Source organism: Bombus terrestris, chromosome 3 (assembly GCF_910591885.1).
Source record: "Bombus terrestris chromosome 3, iyBomTerr1.2, whole genome shotgun sequence".
Taxonomy (NCBI): domain Eukaryota; kingdom Metazoa; phylum Arthropoda; class Insecta; order Hymenoptera; family Apidae; genus Bombus; species Bombus terrestris.
The window spans coordinates 12,341,251-12,363,382 of NC_063271.1; the positions used below are offsets into that span (position 1 = coordinate 12,341,251).

At 33.6% G+C, this 22,132-nt stretch overlaps 2 protein-coding genes across 5 annotated transcripts in view; both read left to right on the top strand.

Annotated features, from left to right (window-relative positions):
* Positions 1-1,164: 1,164 nt before the first annotated feature.
* On the top strand, positions 1,165-5,265 carry LOC100643074 (SREBP regulating gene protein). 3 transcript variants are annotated; one of them, XM_003394636.4, is made up of 5 exons: positions 1,165-1,344; positions 1,583-1,771; positions 1,888-2,133; positions 2,208-2,423; positions 2,505-5,265. In XM_003394636.4, exons 2-5 carry the CDS (start codon positions 1,664-1,666, stop codon positions 2,922-2,924), a joined length of 990 nt encoding a protein of 329 aa, XP_003394684.1. In that variant the 5' UTR covers positions 1,165-1,344; positions 1,583-1,663; the 3' UTR covers positions 2,925-5,265. The 3 variants fall into 3 exon arrangements, with proteins under 3 accessions (XP_003394684.1, XP_012176511.1, XP_020724262.1); XM_012321121.3 differs by lacking the exon at positions 1,165-1,344 and having other exon boundaries at positions 1,630-1,771; positions 1,859-2,133; XM_020868603.2 differs by lacking the exon at positions 1,165-1,344 and having other exon boundaries at positions 1,637-1,771; positions 1,864-2,133.
* A 4,022-nt stretch (positions 5,266-9,287) lies between these two features.
* Positions 9,288-22,132, top strand: part of LOC100642839 (beta-3 adrenergic receptor) — a 77,035-nt gene continuing 64,190 nt past the window's right edge. For both annotated transcript variants that reach the window (XM_012321118.3, XM_048404531.1), the window contains exon 1: positions 9,288-9,699. The gene's annotated coding sequence lies outside the window, so the exon portion shown is untranslated. The remainder of the gene's footprint in view (positions 9,700-22,132) is intronic.

Sequence of the window (22,132 nt, forward strand, 5' to 3'; positions counted from 1 at the left end):
AATATTAATCGATAACGAAACGATAATAAAATTGTATAAGATAAATAATATTGAAAATAAAAAATTTCAAATTCTAAAGTAGCAAAACCCAATATAAAGATATAAATCTTGTTGCTTCAATTGTATCGTATTTTCTTATTGCTTGTATCGTATAAAATTGATTACCGTTGATATTTAATTTCTTATTACGTACTTGGTTAACTTGCGTTGTTATAGGATATTGCTGTTGCACAAACGATCGTTGATACATAATGAACTGAATAGTTGAAATATATTAGTGATACCTTTGCCATCTAATTCTATAATGTTGTTGTTAATCAATTAAGTGGCAGCTGTAACATTTGGTCTGAAAAATAGATAATACTATTGATTACAATTAAAAAATTGACGAATTGTTTATTTTCGAAATGAGGTTGATCTTTGTAAAAGCACTTCATAATAAAAAATAATTATCTTATACTTATTTATTATGAGCAACAAAAGAAATTAACTTTTAATATTGTTAATTATATCTGAACACGAAATGTGTTGAAAAAGTGTTTCAAACACACCAGGGTTTTAGTGTTTAGTTGAGGTCTGGAGTTCAAGATTACGGTCTCGTTTGCCAAGTTGAATAATAAAAAAAATAATAATGGCAAAAATAACGCATAAAATTGTTAATGATATTGCCCACTGTATCACTCCAAATTGCATTATTATAGCCTTTTATTTCTCAGATAGGATATCATAATTTTTAGTTACTAATTTTACTTTATCATAGGGATGTACATTTATAGAAAATAACTAAGTTCAGTTGTTTCAAGGATTGCAAATGTTTTTTAAATTTCCCAAATCAGAAAAATATTTTATGATCGCAAATCGTATTATTATATATTTTTTTTTAATATCAAAAATTAAACTTCAGAACTATGCATTCAGTTTCTATAATCGAAATTAAAAAATATGTATTAAAAAAATTAATGGTCATCCGACATAAAAGTCACAAGCTTAATTTTATTAGCCATAAACATTTAGCAATATGTGTCTATTTTATAAAATAGTAAATTTCACACGTGTATGTACATACATATATGTATATAGATATAACTGAAATTTAATTAGTTCATAATATCATACGTCGGTATCAAATTGTTAATTCAACAAGCAGTGACATCTAACATAATGTACTGCCAACTTTACTGCCATATTGAGCAGGCCAATGCACTTCTTATATCACTATTTGGACATTCGGTGACAGGAACCTAATAAATTTTATAACTACATATCGGTCTGTCCTGTTGATTATATAATTGACTGATAAAAAGTTTATGTTATAACAATTAAACTATTTACATTTGAAGATGGGTAAGCGTTTCAGAAAACGTTTGCAATGTGACTATAACAAAAACAACATAACCTAAAACATAACAACATAATAATAAAAAAAAAAATTTCCCACATTTTCTTTATATTAACTCATATCATACTGAATGTAATTTGTATATCAATTTACATTTTGATATTTTTCATTCGATTAGCATTCTTAATCACACACAAAGTTTTATAATAGAAATAGTTAAATAAAATTACTTTGTGCTATCAGTTACAACCATGTGGTGGAATAGAAAACTGGAAATTTAATGTCGAATAAAAATACGAGAATAAATTGCAAAAAGTGGAAAGAATGCCGAGTTGTGGCAGCCTGTTCAGGATCATTAGACGGCGCCTCGTACTTGGGCTCATCTTTGCTTTGTCTCTTACCTACTGCGCCTTTTCACTTTTTCGTAACGAGGTAAACAATATCGGAAAATTGTATTGAAATATATATTATAAGCATATGAAAGTTTGCATGACCAAACATATGAATTTTAATTTGAAGTTTAGAACAGAATATTATCTAATCCCTAGAAAAAGACATTTGCTTTGGATAATGATCTTGATGACATGGACCCTATGCTAATTAATGACAATAATGATGACTTAATTTCTGATGATGATGCATTATCGGAGCAATTGAGGGCATCTGGTAAACCACCACTGTGGCAGATGGCAATTGTTGATCAAGGGGCAAACGAGAATCCATTAAATGTGGAAGCAGTGTCAAATTTAAATGACACCGATACTATGGTTCATCCTTGTCGTAATTCCATACAGGTACATTACATTCTGGAACAATGAAAATAATATGTTAAATTAAGTGACATTCTTATTTCTTATCGTTCTGATAGGGCAAAGTTTTAATAGTAGATGAGCGTGGTGTTGTATGCTCTAGACAAGAAATTTTGCCTAATGGTTGCTGTAATATGGAGCAAAAAGATTCTAATAAAAATGAGGATACATCAACTATAGCCAAGAAAGAGAGGTATAGTTGTAAAACATGTAATGCTCAAGGGTGCTGTGCTATCTATGAATATTGTGTTTCCTGCTGCCTACATCCTGGCAAGGTGGCTTTTAATTTTTTCTTTCCTTTTTTTTTTTAATTATAGAGAATAACAGAAGTATTAATGATGCATTGTTATTAACAGCAAATAAAGGGGAGGAAGGATGTGCTATTAGGTTTACTTAGAGACAATCATAAAGCACACAGGGACCAAGATGTAGTGAAGAAACGGCTTCGCAATCTAGACCGTTTTCAAGTTTGTCTGGCTGCGTGTCGTACTTCCAGCGCAAGCGTCCGGCACGAGAATACCTATAAAGATCCACATTCGAAGCATTGTTACACTCTTCAACCACCATATTCACATCAAAGGCATCGTCGTGATGTTGATTCATACAATAATAATGACGACAACTCTGTTGTCGTTGCACCTTTTTCTGTTATGCCATTACTTACCCTCTTCTCTCCTTTCTGCCTACTTATACATGCAAACAACAATTCGCTTTTACTATCGTGTAACTATCGTTTACCGATGTTTGATTATTACTTTCACGTACAACCGCCTTGAAATATAAGCTAAATTTATAGTATAATGTTTTTGATGAAAATGATTGAGATCAGCGTACGGGGTTGGATTTGTAACGTTATAGATTTTGGTAGCTAATGTTTCAGCGAGGAGGAAGTTTTCCATTCGATTTTGAATTTTACTCACCTAATTTTTATCGATAGTAATTTTAAAAACTAAAAGCAACGACTTGACTTTTATTCTTTAGTTTATAATATATTTCTGAATATAAACATTTTATTACTGAGTAATAGCAAGAAATGGATTGCTTCCATCTTTGTAATTTATTCATGCCTGATTCACGAATTAGAAAGAAATGAAAAAAAGCCATGTCGTCTGGTTCCATTTTGAGGTATGTCCGGCACGTGGTCTTGAGTAAATTTTTTGAAAAGAACTATATGTATTTCGTGATTTGAAGTGACAGATTATATTCAAGTTTGTATAAAAATGTGTTTGAATCATACCGTGAAAGTGGCCTGATTCTAGAAATCCAAACATATGTGTGCCAGGAAGCAACACCCGGAAAGTGATATAAATTCCGGAAATTGAAAACATAGAAATCGAAGATTAAGCAATTCCTTAAAGGAGGAAAAGATATAGTAAATTAATATTTTCAAAAATTAGATTCGAAAAATTTACAAAATTCTTATAAAAGTTTTTACTTAGCTTCTGAAGGTAAAAGGAAATCAGTATTGATCTGAAATTAATGCAAGTATTAAATTGGAAAATTAAAAGTGTTTGAATGATATCATAACATTTGAAACATTCGCTTGAAGATAGGTTTATTATGTTACTTAAGAACAAAAATTACTTTGGGGCTGGGACAAATGGCATTGGTTAACCGTAACGTTTTATACACTATTGGACAATATTTAGTCATAAATCTTACATTTCATGTTACAAAACTTAAATGATTTTAACCATAAACTTTCATTATATTCAACATTTTATATTTTAATTTTCTTTAAATTTATATTTTCGAACAAAAATTAAATTTTCTGCTATTAGGGAAAATTTGAAGAAATTATATTGTTGAAAATATAATAAGAAATTTTGGCTTTTTTAGAAAAAATGGAACATTCCATATCTTACAATAAGGAGATTGTATAAATTCTAATCTTCCAGTAAAATACTTGATAAAATCAAGTGTTCTCGTATTCTACGAGGACAAAAAGGAAATCGATATTACTTAGAGCACTAAATCCGATATTAGAAGGTTTTGTAATCAGCATACTGTACATAGCCGTGATATTTGTCTCGGTGAAAGTTTCCACAACATCGAGAATACTTTTATTTTGTATATTTTCACGGAAAATTTCGTCATGATTTATTTTCTTCACATCGTTCATCATAATCAAACCATTACATGGGTTTCATCGATTGTTACATCGGTTGTTAATCATAACATCGTCACGAATCCGGGAAGATAATTACATATATAAATATCAGAGAAATAAGATCAGCCCCCAAACACGACGTCTGTGACGATGACTAACGAACGAATAATAAATCAGCTACTGGTGGAATACAATGATTCATTTCCAATTGTGGAGTAATGTAATTAATTATTTAAATTTCAAGTTTACGCTACTGTTGAATAATTAAGCAAACAATATGTAATGTTTGTACGCACGCATTGATTGTGGCTGATAAAATTGGAATTCCGTGGCATATATCGACATTCTCCGAAATTTTTGAATACGTCCTATTATTCATGTTGCTGCGTATTTGAAATGTCAGTCATTTTCAAAACTGTTTGCGGCTGGTTTATATCGTAAGAAATTTATTTTTATTTCTTTTGTGTCTCGTAAATTCATTTTATTTTATCGCTTATTGATTTATTTGATTTTGAATGTTTTACGGAGATCGGTATACTTTTGGTGTCATCCGACGAAAATCTCTTTTGGTATCAAACGAGAGACCAACAGGTATTTATTTTTTCCATAAAATAATAGCTGAGTTAACCTCAGTTTGATTCACCTTTTTTTTTTTTTAAATATAGCACTTCTGCTATTTTTTTTACAGGATCTTTACTCTGAGATAATGCTGAAACAAAAATTTATAAACGAATTAGATGAAACATTTTCGAAATTTCATTAATGGGATGAAATATATATGTATATAGCAAGAAAGAATTTAGTAAAGTTTTATGAAAGGTATGATATTATTTTTTATTTTTCATTTTTTAGTAACTATTGCAATGAATAAAAAAATGATTCGTTAGAAATATTGCTCTTAACTAGGACGACAAAAATAAGTGGCTTTAGAGAGAGATTATGTAGTCAATAAATTAAATATCATCAAACTAAAATTTCTCAAAAAAAAAGAAAATATCACAGAACAAGTGGTTCGTGTTTATTTTTCCCTCCACAAAAGATTTTCTAGACGAGTTGTAGAAAGTATTTCCAGCATGCAGGCTGTAAACATGTTTGCTTGCGGTCTAGCACTATCTTTTTGCGATAACTGCATCCTAGATCAAGCTGCTAGTACTTCGTTAAGCTATGAACAATTTTTTTCTCATTCCCAGTTTGAATTTCGTTCAGTGATATTTAAAACTGATTCTATAAATGTCGAAAGTTGAGCTCTTTCAAATTAATCGCAGTGTCCGCGAAAACTTATGATCTTTTCTTCCGATTGAAATAACATTTCCGAATATAAACGAAAATGGTAAAGAGATCTATTAAAGCAGCTGACAATAATATTGGCTTTTCCGTAAAACTGTCGTTTTCTCGTTTTTAATGTGGTTTTTGTTATCAAGGAAGAGAGAAGGAAATTGGAGTATGTATACACGTAAATCTTTATATCCTTTATTTATCGTTCTTCAACTAACTCAAAGTAGTATCGATATAGTTTTCGTAGATACGTGTCTCGATCATCGAACTACGATATTTTTAAATCTTTATTGCTAAAATAGTAAACAATTAATATTCACTTATTGTATCGTTCGAAGAAGCGAAAGTATGAGTTTCGTAACTAATTATAATTTTACGACACTCGTATTTTAAAGAGGAAGCTATTTTTAAATCGGATATTTAGCATTCAGAGCAATTTCATTCATCAATTGTAATAATGCTTTTTTGATTTATTTTTTATGTCCATCGCATTTCCAATAACCAAGCGTGTCATGAACGCTATTTCCGAAAGTATTATTAATGACGCATAAAGGTTCCATTGATCAAGAACCAACTAAAAGAATTCCCTCGAGTTTTACCTAATTAATTCGGCGGGCAGGAAAGTGCAGCGTTACATTCGAACACAGATACACATGCGCAGATATAAACACGTATACACATCGATTTTCGAATGTCAGTAACTAGAAAACGAAGTTTAAAACGCGAGTTCTGTTATTCTTCATTTTTCTCTTATTTTGGTTTATTGAACCATCTTATAAATTTTCTACCAGCTGTTGCCGAACGCCCACTATAACCACGAAAAATCTCAGGAGACGATGTCTCTCCCTCATTTCAATAAAGAAAAGATCTTTTAATATTTTAAGGAAATATTTATCATACCGTTGAAACGAGAAATCAAGTATGTCATTAATGATTCTTTTCATCTTCTTCAAAGTTAAGAAACTTTTTAACGACTGAAAAATATGATTAATTCAGAACGCTGTGAAGAATGCAGCAGAGTTAATCTTTGATATCTTAATTAGTTTAAACGATAGAAATTACAAGGAAAGAAAAAGTTACCTTACTTTTTCAACTTCTCAATAACAACATCGATCATTTTTCTCAGTTTTCTTGGCACGATCGGGATTCGTTGTGTCAAACTCTTCGTGGATTTACAGAAAAAGGGCGTGCAGTAAGTGGACAAACCGTTCTGCTTAGAAATCGCGATTCCAAATTGCAGTGTCGACGGGCGGTCTTCATTGGAAATGCAGATCCTCCTCTCCTATTCTTTCTCGTACGTCGTCGGTACGGAACAAGGATAGTGGGAACTCGAAGACGTAGAAAATCGAATTGCTAGGATATCTGATGCATGGCCCAGGTTCATTTCCATAACTTCCACCGACGGGAAACCATAACGTCACGAAAACAATTAGTTAATAGGAAGTGGACAAAGTTTATGTCGCGGTCCAGTTATACTTTAATAGAGTCAGAGCATTTTAAACTTCCATTGTCATCACTAGATATCGGTCTATTGTACCTCGAAACTATTGTTCAAATTAATCAGACCGGCTACGCTTGTAACTTACAACCATCTGCCTTCCAAGTCTGAATTGAATTTGGCGAACGAATCCAACAGATCCTTGAACGATCTTCTCGAATGATAGGACCACTCTTTTTCGCTTCATTGCGATAATTCTATTGATTTTCGTTTTGATTGCTCAGAAATGGCGATTTGAGATGTACATACTTTTGAAGATAGGATATATTTAGAAGTTGTTTCAATGGTGTTGGAAACATTGTTTTTTCGTTTGATATAATAAAAAGGAAAGATTTACAATGGATATAAGTAATTTTCGTTGACCCTGTCTTCTTATTTAAATTCCCTTCATAAAATGTCATATTTCTTTCATAATAGTAATATCTATCTTTATTAACGATTAAGGAAAAACGTATTATAAAAATTTAAAGCAGGAGCCCGCAGTATGTAATATCAATTTAAATAATATATGAAAGTTATTAATTTATATGGTCAATTTCATTGAAAAATATGTATGCATGTATTTTCTTAAACCAACTTCATTTTATTTATATTTCAGTCACGCGTCATAAATACGGTACTTTGCACATGTGCAATTAATCACTTAAAATGTATTAAATCATACATATTTTGTTAATTTATGAAGAAGTAATATATAGAGTGTCCCTAAATTAAATGTCAAGACGTTCTCACTTCGTTCTGGAGACAGTCGCGGAAAAAGAAACAAAAACGTTTTCGTTCTTTTAATTATTTATTTACACTTGTGTATTCCAAGAGACCGAATCATAGCTGTAGTGCACCTGATATCTCCAGGATAATATCTAGCTGCAATTAGAACGGTCAATGTTAGATGTAACGCTTGCATTGTTGCTGAGGGCCAGCATTTTGAACAGTATCTTCATAAAATAGACGATAGCACGAACAAATAAGCGTAAATAAATAAATGAGCAAACGAAAACTTCTTTTTCTTCTTTCTTTATTTACAATTAGTTTATCGATCCCTTACAGGTTCCCGAAGTTTTGACATTAAATTGGGGGGCATACTGTATGTATTAAATACGTTAATATATTATTAAATAATCGACTTCCGTGTACGAACGTGTACCACAAAGTTTGCCGTAAGTTTGGTTGGAAAAATGTTGTTTTCGAACATAGATACATGCATAATGCAAAGAAAGGTTTCCTATTCGAGTGAATATGGTAAAGTACGAGCTATTTCATAAATTTTCAGTGAGCATTGGGAATCGAATCGACGAATAATATATAGGGTTCCTCACTGTAGGCAAACGTTTATTTTGAAATAAAAAATTAATTCAAATGAGATGTAATGTGCGATTCTGAATTTCTCAACACCAATAAAGGTTGTATAATCCTTTTTGTGTATTTATGGACATGTATATTTGTAATTTCTTATACAATCCTATTGAAGATTCTTCTTTAATGCTTTTTTTAAGATAAAAACTTAACGTATCTATCTTGTAGTTCCAATGTTGCAATAAATTAAAGAAAATTATACAATATCTTGATTTCTTCGTTACAGACTTCCTCAGTTTTTTAAATAATCAACTCATCATCGAATCTTTATCCTTTTAAAAATAATGGCGCATATATATGTGCATGTACACATAGAATTAATTTTTTTTGAACCAAACGTAATTCTATATAAACAATAAATATTATATAGACAATGGACATATTTATAAAAGGATTCCATATATCCATTGTTTGTAATGCATATTAATATGTTTTTGAATAAATCATAAATAATGAATATTCTTGTAAATAATGAAATCCTTCCTTAAATACACGAATGTATTTATCATACAATTTATTAATTTTCAATAGAAACGAGACGACATGTATAAAAACAGAAGATCTCTAAATAAATAAATCCAAAACAGTAATAAACCGAATAATAAGTTAACTTATCTTCTCGTGTTTACAGGTTTGGAGCACCAAGAAAATCGTCTTCTTCAAACCGCAAAGAATTGATTCTCGATCCACGTGCGTGATCCACAGATCGAGGGAGGTAGCTTCCCTCTGCTCTTCGAAACACACAGAGGCGCGCACTGCGCGCGTCGGTGTAGGCGTCGCGACGCCTCGCGCCGACGTAGTTCTCGCAACCAATCTCCCTCTCTCTTTATCTCTATCTTTATCCTTCTTCACCCTTGGTTCTCTCCTCTCCATCCGTGTTTCCCCGGCGCCCGTTAAATCCAGCACGTGGCATCAAAGGGAAGATATACGGCGGGGTGGTCGCCTGTTCCCGGCCAAACGGCGACGACCCTCGCTCGTCGTCGCTTCTACTCGCGCGCGATTTCGAGAATCCGCTCGGACGGAAGACACGAGTCGATCGCTGCCGCTACCTGTCAGCCTGCTTTCCGCGCCACAAGACGGACCCCCGCCAAGGGGAGAGACAGGAATTATTCAACGACCGCGCGACGCGCCAGCAACTTCTGTCGTGTTCCTCTGTCGCGTGAATTTGTCATGTCGCGGTGAAACAGTCAAGATATATCGCCGATAGACACGAATTTTTTGTGTATCTTCCGGACGCTATGCTCGGGAGAACCGCAACGGGCTACAGTGGTTGATGGTGGTAGCTTGGATCGAATTATGGAACCATCCTCGTCGGGTGAGTTTCAGATTTTTCTTCCTTTTGCATTTCCATACGAGTTTTATTCGATTCTTTTGAAACTATGATGTTATAAGACGATTTTTGGAAAATAGGTCTTTCGTTTCTCTTTATGTTGGAGGATAGAATAAGTTACACACAACTGGTATGTCGTTGCCTGGCTCAGGGAAGAAGATCATTTTTTCGATAATTTCTTTATAATTTTTTTTACAAGTCCTTTAGAATCTCTTTGAAATTTTTTTAGCGAATTAAACAGTACCTCGACGTTTATTGTTATTAAATATTCTTTCTGAAAGATAATTCATTTGAATGGTTAATATAATAGTTTTTAGCATGACATATGTTTGTAAGTTCAGGATTAATCTTAATACTATCCAAATTTTGATTTCGTAATGCTCCTGTTAATAGAATTTATAATTTTGTCGCAATAACAATGTAGATTTTATCTCTTTTTACGACGATTGAGAAGGAAGTAGATGAGTGATTTAAATTATGTATTCTGTCTTTGTATTACGTGATTGACTCCAAATGGGTTAAAATTATAGTCAGAATGCTTTAGGTCGTTTAATATTATTCGAGTATGGAATCTGTCGTATTTCAATCATTAAACTATAAAATATATTACTTTCGGATTTATCAGAGGATCTGTCAAGAAGATTCTCTTTACATTATGTACAATATGTTCAATATGGAAGATATTCTTTCTGTTATTTTTCTGGGAAATTCTGGTACGAACGTCGAATTTGATTGAGTCTAAAATCGATAATCGGATCCGGACGTACCGGATGTTCCGGATGATCAAAGGGATCGACGCGTTTTTCGGACAGCTGACATCTTCTTTCTTGAGGAAACCGCAGCGACGTGAAATAGTTCTCAGTTGAGTTGCACGATTCTTTCCAAGCTTCGACTTTTTTTATTTTAGGACGCGCTACGAAATAGATCGACGTGATCCGATGAACGCGAATCTTGTTTGTGTGGCTACGACAATAGAAATATAACCTTGTTTATGTGTAGAGCGTAACGATCTTTTTACACACTTCTTTTTGCTTTTCTTTTATAAAAAGAAAAGAATTTTTTATATAAAATTTGGGAGAGAAGGTTTACTTTATAAAATTAAATATTTGTGTACAATTAGAGATTTTATTAATCCATGTATTATATTATTCCAAAGAAACGATTGTTTTCTTTATTATTCCTTTTTGATTTATCTAGTAAATTAATCAGTGACGTGATAACATTGTTACTAATCTTTCTCTTTGAGAGTAATCGGCTTTAATGGTTATTATGATACTCGTCAGAATGTTTCTGCATTACGGTTGTTTGTAAACTCAGTTAATCTTCGTAATGCCACTGAAACTTTTTACTTTGTAATGCTTCCTAGAATTTATAATCTTGTCTCCGTGACAACATAGATTCTATTTCTCTCGCAGAGGAAATTGAAAAAGAAATTCATCTGTACATTCTATCTTGTTCCGCGATTCCGTTCTAACTTTTTATATTTTTTATTCGCCATTGTACGATGTTTTCCTAGCTTATTCGTGTATCGTTATCTTTCATACTTGCTAATTTATTACATGTCTGTTTGAACAATGTTAAGCGATGACTTTAATTCTCTTTTCTTTCTATTGTCCTTCCTCTATTATTTACGATTGATCAGATACGTTTTTTGCTTATAAATTTTCTTTTCTATTGTCATGGCCATGACACTGAAATCTTCTCTCCTTCTTTCATACATTCTTAACGTCCATTTATATTCATGCAAATTCTCTTTTTTTTATCTTTTTACCTAAAAATGCAGTAAACGAGTAATTTTACCTCGTTTTAACTTTCTTTATTTCTTCTATTCATCTCTTTTCTTTCTCTATATTATCTTCTATATTAAAGGAAATAAGGAAATAGTAACAGTAAATAATAGATTAAAATACACAACGCCAATTTATAACAAAAATCACTAATATTTCAAAACATACAAAAATTTTCCAACTAAGTTTCCATTAGATTTAAACATTAGATTCAGCTAAAATCAAACATACGATAAACACTTATTATTCACGTTATAGTACCACACCAGAATAATTTACTTATAATTCTCAATGAGAATTGATTTTAAAATTCTTCCAAATAAAAAAAAAAGAAGTTTCTACAACTTTTCGACTCGTTGTCATCGTGTTTTACAACATACAACACTCACAACTAATAACATCAAAATTTACAAACGATATCTTCAAATTCAATAATTCATTAATCTTACTAAAACGTTACACGTACGAAAGAGCTTAATAATCCCCTTCACTCATTTCATTCTACTACATCGTCCATACATTTTCTCCACTTCTTCTACCATTTATACTTCACATTCCAACGAACAATACGGCTAATCCTCTACAAAGGAATGTCCGCTCGCAAGAGCGTGCAAACAAATAAACTCACCACCTCCGCGTCGAAGCCTTCGATTTAAACGTTCTCTGGTAAATCGCTTCGTTGACCGGACGGTCCGTCGATCGGTCACGACGTCCACGATTCACGTCTCTTTGGTGAGGTGTCGAGAAAATCCTCGACGGTAGATCGATTCGTTTCGAAGAGCGTTTCCGCGGCGATGGAAATGAGTTTACGAAGGCAGGCAGACAAAATCGATGTACACCGCGTTAATAATACATACAAGCAAGGTCTACAACCTTTCGCGAACCAGCCTCGATGTAAAGACGTTCGCCTCTTCTTCCTTCCGTCCGAGCTTTTTCCTCTTTTTTTTCGCCTTCCACGATTACGTATCACAGGGAACGTTGCAGCAATCGAAACTTTACGCCCGCAGAAGTCAAGACTCGTCTGGTTTACATTTCAATTCTGCACGGTCCGGTGCATCCCTCTGGCTATTCATCTCTGACCGGATTAGAAATTTAGATTTCTCCAAAGATTTTGCAAAGAATTCACTTCTTGTTCCGGAGGAAATTAACAGTTTTGGAGGAATCTTAGAACAATGAGAACAGATATTATGGGGGAGTATGAAATGATAAGTGGGACGAGGGACATCGCTCTGAATTTCTTCATATTTGACTTGTTTTTGATGTTTAATTTTCGTTATTTAATGTTTAGTTTTGGGCAAACTTTGAAGTATGCAGGGGAAATGTTATGCAGAATCATAGATAAATGGAAAGTTGTATCTTCTAAATTTGTTGTATTTTTGATATTTTATTTTTTATTAATTTTTAGTTAAATGTAAGAAGCTATTATGCTGAATGTTTTGTAATTTCATTCCTTTTTTTTAAATTTATTAGTTGAAAGTTTCATTTTTTATCATCAGTGATTGGAATTGTGAAAATGATTTAAATCGCCTAAAATGTTTGTTGTGTTTTTAAGCAAATAATATTATTCCATATAAGGTGGATCATAAAGAGAAACATCAAGGTTTCAGAAATTCTTTATTTCATATGATCGATCGAACCAAATTTTATTTCAAAGTTTTTTCGAAAATGTACAATAAATATCTTTAATAACTCGATACAAAAAATGCTGTATGGAAATTAAAATTTCACTGCGAGCGCAAGTGATAAAACATAGAAAACAATCGATGGCCAGACAACACGTTAATATTAAATATTTGACGTAGTTAAGACTTCGGATCAATAACTAGTTTTAAGTTAATTCTTGTTTTAGTTCTTTTTGCACAAAGGTAGGAAATAAGTACGTCGCAGCTAGTCGTTTTGCAATTTTTACTTTAATCACATACTAATTAACTACTCGTTGCCTTAATATTAATTATGAAATAAGACGTATCAAAATCTCTGTCGTTTTACTACTAAGCCGAACACTATAATTAAAGTACTTAAATGTCGCACACATTTTTTTTTTTATTTGGAAGAATTTTACAATCAATTCTCATTGAGAATTATAAATAAATTATTCTGGCGTAGTACTGTAACGTGAATAATAAGTGATTATCGTATGAATGTCGCACACATATATACGACGTAGTAATCCTGAGAATAATTCTACGTTAAAACGTAAGAGCATAAAGTTTAAAATAAAAAGGATTCTACGACAAATAAATTCTATCATGTTCTATATTCAACATTAGTTAAAATTCGTTTAGATCTTATTTTCAGAACAGATTTTTCAAAGTAAAAAATTTATCTGCCTGGAAACTTGCACGCCACTATATCGTTATTCCGATACTGAGTAGTCCGTTCGTACTATCCGATTATTAATTCGGATTATTATAATTATTATAATTATTAATTCTTAGTTTTCAAACCAAAGCCAGAAACTATATAAATTTCAATCCTACAATAAACAGAGTACCGGTTATACAGTGTTAAGTAAGTGATCTTACGTAACTGTAATTACAGTGATTTGGATCGAACTTGGAAGATCAATGGATAACTCGACGCTTGTTTCGTTTTCGAGTTTCATCTACGATTATTTGACGCGAGATTCTATTTTTAACCGACTTATAGTCACGTATGCCCGTAGATACGCCGTGTCCCACCGTTAAATGATCGGAGTACGCGCTCGTATTTCTCGCGAATGGGAAGAGCCAAGGATAGAGAAGGTATGGAAGGCAGAATTCCGTGGAATGTGATTATACTTGGTTCGTTTACGAAAATTAGGTGCAGCTAAGTATTTACGTGTGAGCGACTGAATGCTTCGCTTTATGGTTCAGTTTATCGAGCATTGTCGGCAGTTGAATTTACATCGAGAAACGGATCCGAGATTTTCCTTGTTATCTATAGCGACTACAGTGACCACTATCAACATGTTCGTGTCCGTTGCCACGGTTATTTTTATTATCAACACGAGCCATTCAAAACATTTCAATCTTTATTTTAGCTCCGCTGGAATATATTCGCGACATTTCGCATACATTTCTTTTTTAATGTGAGCTAATCTCCGTGAGTTTGGTTATTTTATTAGGTATATAAATTAATTTTGTAATATTTTTATAATGCTAAATTTATCATCGATGTGACGTCATTATGAAAACTAACAAGTTCTGAGCTTCCTGCTTAACTATAGTTCCATTTTTATCGATACAATGAGCTATCTGAACTATTGGATAATAATTTTAAATTGAAAATGATTTATGTAATTTAATGCCATTCGGTGTAGATATAAAGTCGAATAATTGTTATTTTCACATTTACTTTCTCTATTACGCTGCTCTTCGATATTCTAATAATTTTGGTAATTAAATAATTTAAATTTGAAAGAAACACCTTCAAAAAATATTGATTATTTTTCTTTGACAGGGCTTTGTGATTCTCTTTCTAGTAAATAATTGTTGTTTCCAAGCTTCGAGTTGATAGCATAGAAAATGGTAGGATACTGGGAAACTGTAACGAACGTATTGAACGTGAAAAGTTATTAAACCTCGTGTGTCTATATTTTGGCTATCGAAAAATTTGGTATCGAATAAAGAGATATGGCTAGATGGAAGAAAGAAGACAAAGTTACATCCGGTAAAATCGAACGCTATTAGGGTGTCAAATTCAATTTTGCATTGGTTTTTATTTCCATCAGATCTCTATTCAAGCGTAAGGTCGAAGTCAATTAACTGTTCTAATTTGTTTTATGCTATACTGTCTCTTCGATATCAGAACAAATAATATTCTGTTTTATTTCATTCCAGAAGAAGCTAAAATTCCCATTCAAAGCAATCGTTCCTCCATTTCAAAATGATCCCTTATAATTATCTTTAATTACATTTCAGGGTCCATCCATCGTCAATATGGATTAAAAAATTATATTTTGCAATTCTATTGTAGTATCGTGGACAGATTGCCTAAGAAATATCGGGTGAACTATAAACAATGTTGTGAGAAAGCCTAAGTGCCGATAGGCCGAAAGGGTTGGGAAACTTCAATGGTCCAAGTCTAGAATGCGTCGTCGAATAGTTACGCGGAAAAAGGCCTGCGTGATCATGATCGCGGACGGTTATGAAACATGTACGTGGTGGGGGTATGAAAAAAGACAAAAAGGAATTAATCGGTAATCGTTAACTAAGAGTCGAACTGTGGGGAGTCGAGAGTTGAGTAGCCGAGTTGTTCTGAGTTGTAAGTTATTAGTTGTATGTTGTGAATTACCCATTTAGTCGTCTTAGTTATAGCACATTACTATATTTTTAATTCATGTTAAATAACGATAGATCCATCTATCAATAAACTTATCATTTAGGATAAAAATCATTGGAAACCTTAATTTCTAATATTTCTGAATAAATAAAATCCTATACTATATAATTACGAAGCAATTGAATTATCCTTCACCTAAATCTGTACCTCGACAATTTCATCGAAATGAATACCTTTATTCTGGAACACTTTGTACATTTCCAGCTGACTATTTGATATTTATTCATAGCATTGTTATTGATCTTCAACAAAAAGGTACAACGCATAAGAGATTGAAGTAGAGAAGGTACAATCCCTTGTTTGTATGACTAATAACATTCGTGACATGGTAAATTTTATCTCGCACCAAGTCAAAAATCGAAAATTCATGTTTGTTTTGTTTCGTTTGCTCTTCGCGAAGGAAATAAATTGCACGAAGAAAGCGTGATGGAAAAAAAGCAACGTGGTTCCTCGGTAAAAAATGAAAATATAAAAATGTCTGATAGTAGAGCGAGTAACGTGGTTCGTCATAGAATTATCGACGTTGCATTCTTCCACTTCGCAATATAAAATTCCTTCAGAAAAGCGGTGTTACGCGATACCAGACGCGATACGCCTGTTCTGTTGTCTCCAAGACGAATATCGAACGGCGGAAACGCTCGTAAACTTCAGATAGAATAGTCGCGACCAGTAATTCACGGTCGTCGGGCGAAAAACTTTTTAACAGGAAGCGAATTTCTTATTTCGTTGTTTGCTCGGTATAGTAAATACACCAAAATAAATATTTTAATAACTTTTAATAAATTTAAGACTAATAAACCGCGTTTCTCTATCATCCAAGTATATTTCTGAGTTTAAAGAAAATAGGTTTGAAAGAATAATAGTTTGTTTGTTATAATATACGTGATTGCTCGTTTAAATTTTACATAGTTACATATAGTTCTTTTTCTTATAACGAAACAATTAGTTGGTGGGCATTGATCGATTTTTTCGTTAATGGAATTACACTTTCATTTTACATCTAATTGGATTTTCATTTCATAGGCTGCGGTAACTGATAAGAATCTCAATTGAATTTGTCGCTTGCCCCGTACGTCAAGTACGACGAATAATAGTACCTTATATACCTTATATCTTCGTAATCATTACCATGTTTCTTACCGTTTCTAACTATCACATAGTAGAGTAGGTACTAAAGTACATACATATGTATCTATTCGAATATTCTCTTTAATGGATAGATGTAACTGCTCTCGATACCTTCATTTTCATCCCATTGTGCCTATTTTAGTATTCAATTTCACACTCACGTTTGAAAAAAAGAGTTCCATAAACCCTTGAAATTTAATTCAACGTGTGTGAAACTTTTCTCCCCATTTGCCTTTCTGTTTATCGTATAACCCTTGGCTAGCACACTAATAACTTTTTAATTTTCCATGAATGCATAAAAGTCTATACTTTAGTTATAATAGAATACGAATATAACGTATTACAAATTATAGTTAGTGTTACGATGAAGTTTTTAATTAAAAATAAAGATCACCCCCAAAAAATGTGCAAATCTCCTGACTGAGCAGGTTTTGTTATAAATGAAATTATAATGTACGATTAAATAAAATCCAGAAAAGCTATTTAAAATGTTAGACAGAATCAAGTTAAGCCAAATAATTGTGCTTAAATGATTCATTTTCTTCCGTGAAATATTCTTCTATCTCTAACTATCGTGAAGATAGAGTTCCATCCAATTACACAAACCACCTTGTATTTATCACTTTATCAATGCAAAACATCCATTCCACCAGTTATCCCTCCGGATCTCCAGAGAGATCTGAAAGATCAATTATTCACGTTGTGTAACCTTGGAAGAACCATTCGCCCGATTCAAGAAGGCAACTCACCCTTTTCCTCGAGGTCAACCATTAAATAGAGGGAGACGAGCAAAGACCCTGTTGAAACAAGTTTTTCGACTCATTAAACCCCGACGCGGTTCGTGCACCAAACAGACTAACAAACCAGGTACACTGCTTGTTTATCCCATGTAGAAGGGTGGAACGATCGTAAACGAGTCACAACGACGCGTATCTACGAACCGTAAGAAAGCTTCCTGACGGAAGAACGCACGCTGGATAGAACGAAATGGAAGGGTTATTCTGTGTACACCGAGAGGCGAGTTGGCTCGGATACAGAGCAAACTACTTGGCCAGACAGTCGGGCACCTTATTCCCGATAAGAGAGGACGTGGACGTCTGCTGAGACCGATAGTCGCGCCAGATACGCTTGGAATTCCTCTTCGTTCTTGCGGCCGTTAGCAGTGCACGTTTCCTGTCTGCTCTGGCTTAAGACGAATCTGGAGGTCGCTGAACGAAATTATCAGAGATGATGAACGACATCGTCGATCGACTGACTTTAATTGGTCGTTTGAGAGTCGAACAATTACATGTCTCGTTAACAATGCAATACATTTGCATTACAATCTTTTTTCCAGTCAGTTTAGATATTAGATTATCGAATTTTTGTCTTTTAATATCGCAGTTATGAAAGGGAATAGAAAGGAGCAAGAATTTACGTAATATCTTTTCCATCACTAGGGTTTCTTCGACCTAGGTGAAATATTTTCGTTATTTTTCATAGTATGAAATAGCTTCTTAAGACAAAATTGTACTATACGAAAGAACATATGAAATGTAAGAAGATGTGAAATTCCAACACTTGGAATGGCCGTTTGAACTTCGTTATCTTCATCTGTGGGAAGAGAAAGCCTCAACACTTGAAGTGGTGCCATAAACTAGATACATCGTTTAGCGACGGCGATACCTGGTATTTCCTGATATTCTTTGTATAGTCGTCGATATGGATGTACGTTGAAGCGAAAGTACGCGAGTTCGGCATTTCCGAATTTACAGCACGTGCTGTAAACGCCACTGGCCTGAACTCGTCCGTAGAATTTTCTCACAGAAACTTGTTTAATGTTATTGTATTGTGACGTCAATGGTGTAATAATTGCATCGCGACGTTAAAGTTTGCTAACTTTATTATTAATGATGATAACAATACAACAAAACAAACAGTAACAAACAGTAATAAATAATGTAATTAAAGTCCCATAATGTAAAAACGATATAATAATTGTCCAATGAAAGGGATTTGTATTATCCGTTCTGATTGCTTGCGTGAATTTAACTGACTCTTTAAAGACAATGCCTCCAGTTTCATATTGTGTGTGTATTTACCAAATGTCAAGCTGGACAAATTGTAAAGTACAAATTAAATAATAAAAAAAAAAAAAAAGGAATGTATATGCACGGAGACAGGTGGTTATCCGCGCTACCATGGCTCCAAAGACAGTTATGCCCAGATGTCTGTGCTACAAGTACGAAGCTGGCAACCTTTCACTGACTTTCATTCTTTCTGCGCAAAGCGTTGGCGGCACCGAAATTGAAATCACTTTCATGTCAAACCGTTGGCCACACCGACCGTTCTTTTCTTTATGAAATCTCAAGGTCAATTTTTTAAAAATATTATAATACATAGGATGACCAAGGATTATCTCAAGTCATAACTCTTTTACATTTATTATAAATATTAATTAATTAAGTCCTAGTGCGTTAAATTTCGTAACGTTTAATAGCACTTTCGCTGTAACTGCAGAGAAGCTATCTCCTCTCCGAGTTCGATAATTTTGAAATATGCTGTGGAGCTCAACATATTCGCAGAAAACTGTCGCTGCCACTATAATAAATAATTTTGTCTATAAATGTTCATCCGTGGTAGCATATGCGTCAGTAGTATGCGCGGTACGGCGCGCAGGTAAAATAACTCGAACGTAATTCTTATCTTCTGTTATAATTTGTATATGTAGGTTTGGGTTAGCTGTCATGTTATCCGGTCGTCGCATCGCGCCGGTTAGACGACCGGTAACGGCGACCAGCACTGATGCATACAAAATCTCTCATACGACTATAAAAATGTTATACTGAGAAAATAAAATGTAAGGCTTAAAGAGATAAAACTTGATATCAGCATTTTCAATCTAATAATAAGTGTCAGGAGACTTTCGAGCTAGGCTGTACTTACACATTTCGTGCAGTTCACGGTTTACCAATTCACACGAATGATTCATTAACAACCCGACCAAATATCAATCAGCATCTCTCGCACGGATCAATACGTGTTCTTGATCACCTCTATTACCGTAGCTATCGTGTAACACATTTACATGTATCCTTAATCAGATCACGATGGAATTGTAATCGTAAATCAAGCTACCTTCTCTTCCTCCCTCACTTTTTTCATCTTCTCTATTCTCATCGATCTATCAGACACCAATGACACGAGGGTTAAGGGTTGTTCCGGAATATAGGTGATAGCCCGTAGAGAACTCATAAGGGTCTTATGCTCAATTTACCCGTTGGCTGAGGGTGAACGATGTATATAATCTAACTTCGTCGGACCCACGTTCAGGACTTCGCCCAAAACACGTTCAAGGGATTTATCTGGACTTAGGGATGGACTGTGTTTATTGTCGTCTGGAATCTGTTTCTTGGATTCGTGATATCGGTCAATTTACATCGATGAAAAAGTCATGAGAAATTTCGTTCAAAATTTCGCATAGTTCGTGGATACTTCTGAGTGAATGGTGAGGTTTTCTTCAAGATTGGCAGGCGATTTGCTCAAATTATAAATCGATGTCACGGAGGTTCGAACAACTCTCTAGAAATTTCAATATCTGTACAAAAAATGTTGGCTAAACATAGATCGTACGAAAAATGTTAATGAAATTTTAATCCGCTATAAAAATACGTAATTTCATTAATTTTATGCTATACCGTAAAATTGAATTATATTTAACAATATTCATTTGGACGTGTATTTTGTGCATTCTTGCATTATCCTCCATGTTTTCACTCGTACATAAAAATCCGTCCTCTAATGATCATTATATTTTCGATATTTTATGTTATCTCTATATGCGATACGTACTTTTGCATCTTTCACTTTTCTGGAATCCTGCGATAATACAGTTATCGTTGTATAATATTGCATCTCCATAAAAATCGGGGACAATTTCGACGACGGCGAGAGCGTTCCCGGTTGTTGCTTGTTTTGCCAACTTCTCAGCGACTTATTTGTTCTCCTTGCTACCCATTAAATTTCGAGGTTTCGCCACGAAATCATCAACCCTCCTCCGCATCCTTGTATACTTGCGTGTTCTTAAAGTATACAATTAGACGATCATACGCGGAAACGTGTCAAGGCTACCTTGTAAAAGGTTCGCACACGGAACAAGCCCCTCTGCTGCGTCTAATGACCAGCTACGTCGACTTTGTATATTTCCACGAACGCTAATGCATTAGTTTGCTCGGCAAATATTTAGAAGCGATTCGCGATCACGTCGATCTCGATTGCCGTTTCCGCCTTTTTGACGCTGGGCACTCGATCGAGCTCGAGATTTATAGCCGGCAAGCGAATTGCGTATTTGTAAAGGAAATATCGATGCAACGTTGTTAACGATCGTTGTTTACTATTGGGCTTTGTAGTGCATTAGCTTTTCATCGTCTCTTTTTGTTTTTCTATCTCTCTATTGTTTTGGCTTGTTTCATCGAGTCGAGTATACTATCGGTTAAAAGGTTTAGGTGTTATATATGATACCTCTAAGGCTATGGGCGCACTAGCGACAAAACTGTCGCTTTAGCTGTTATACGTATATGGCGTTATAAGAATAAAAAGAAATTGAACTTTTGACTGATGTGAACGAGAGCATAACGCTATATATGTATAACAGCTAAAGCGACAGTTTTGTCGCTAGTGTGCGCATGGCCTAAGGAGAAATACTGAATTGGCATGAAATATAGAGAAATAGCTCCAATAGGAAAGAAAAGTTACCTTTTAAAATATTAGATTTATAGATCTACCTTAAGACTTAAATGGAAGCGAATCAAGTTAAGTTTCAATAGGAATTACGTGGATTTGCTTACTTATGAGTCTACTTGAATCAGTAGTTTAAAAGATGAATTTCTTCGTATCATTGTTTACCCATCGACTTGATTAATATATAATATATAAAAAATGTCACATCAATCAATTTCTTATCACAACTTACGATGATTATATTATAGATTAACCATGATTTTCTCTGCACGTGATTTGTTTTATTACAACGATGCAAGTAAAAGAAATATTTTTTACTAATTAATTATTATTAAATTAATATTTATTCGGTAAGATGTTTGTACCAGTTAAGTTTAATACCTAGTTGAATAATTAACGAGCTAATGTATTTTCAGGCGCAGCTCCCCTTTTCCTTTGATTGTCATGAAAGATTAGATGTT

Excerpts from the sequence above, each read along its gene's own strand:
- LOC100643074 (XM_003394636.4), top strand. The coding sequence starts at position 1,664 with ATGCCGAGTTGTGGCAGCCTGTTCAGGATCATTAGACGGCGCCTCGTA. Across the intron at positions 1,772-1,887 it reads TTTCACTTTTTCGTAACGAG|AAAAAGACATTTGCTTTGGA; the intron begins GTAAACAATATC and ends TCTAATCCCTAG. Across the intron at positions 2,134-2,207 it reads CTTGTCGTAATTCCATACAG|GGCAAAGTTTTAATAGTAGA; the intron begins GTACATTACATT and ends TCGTTCTGATAG.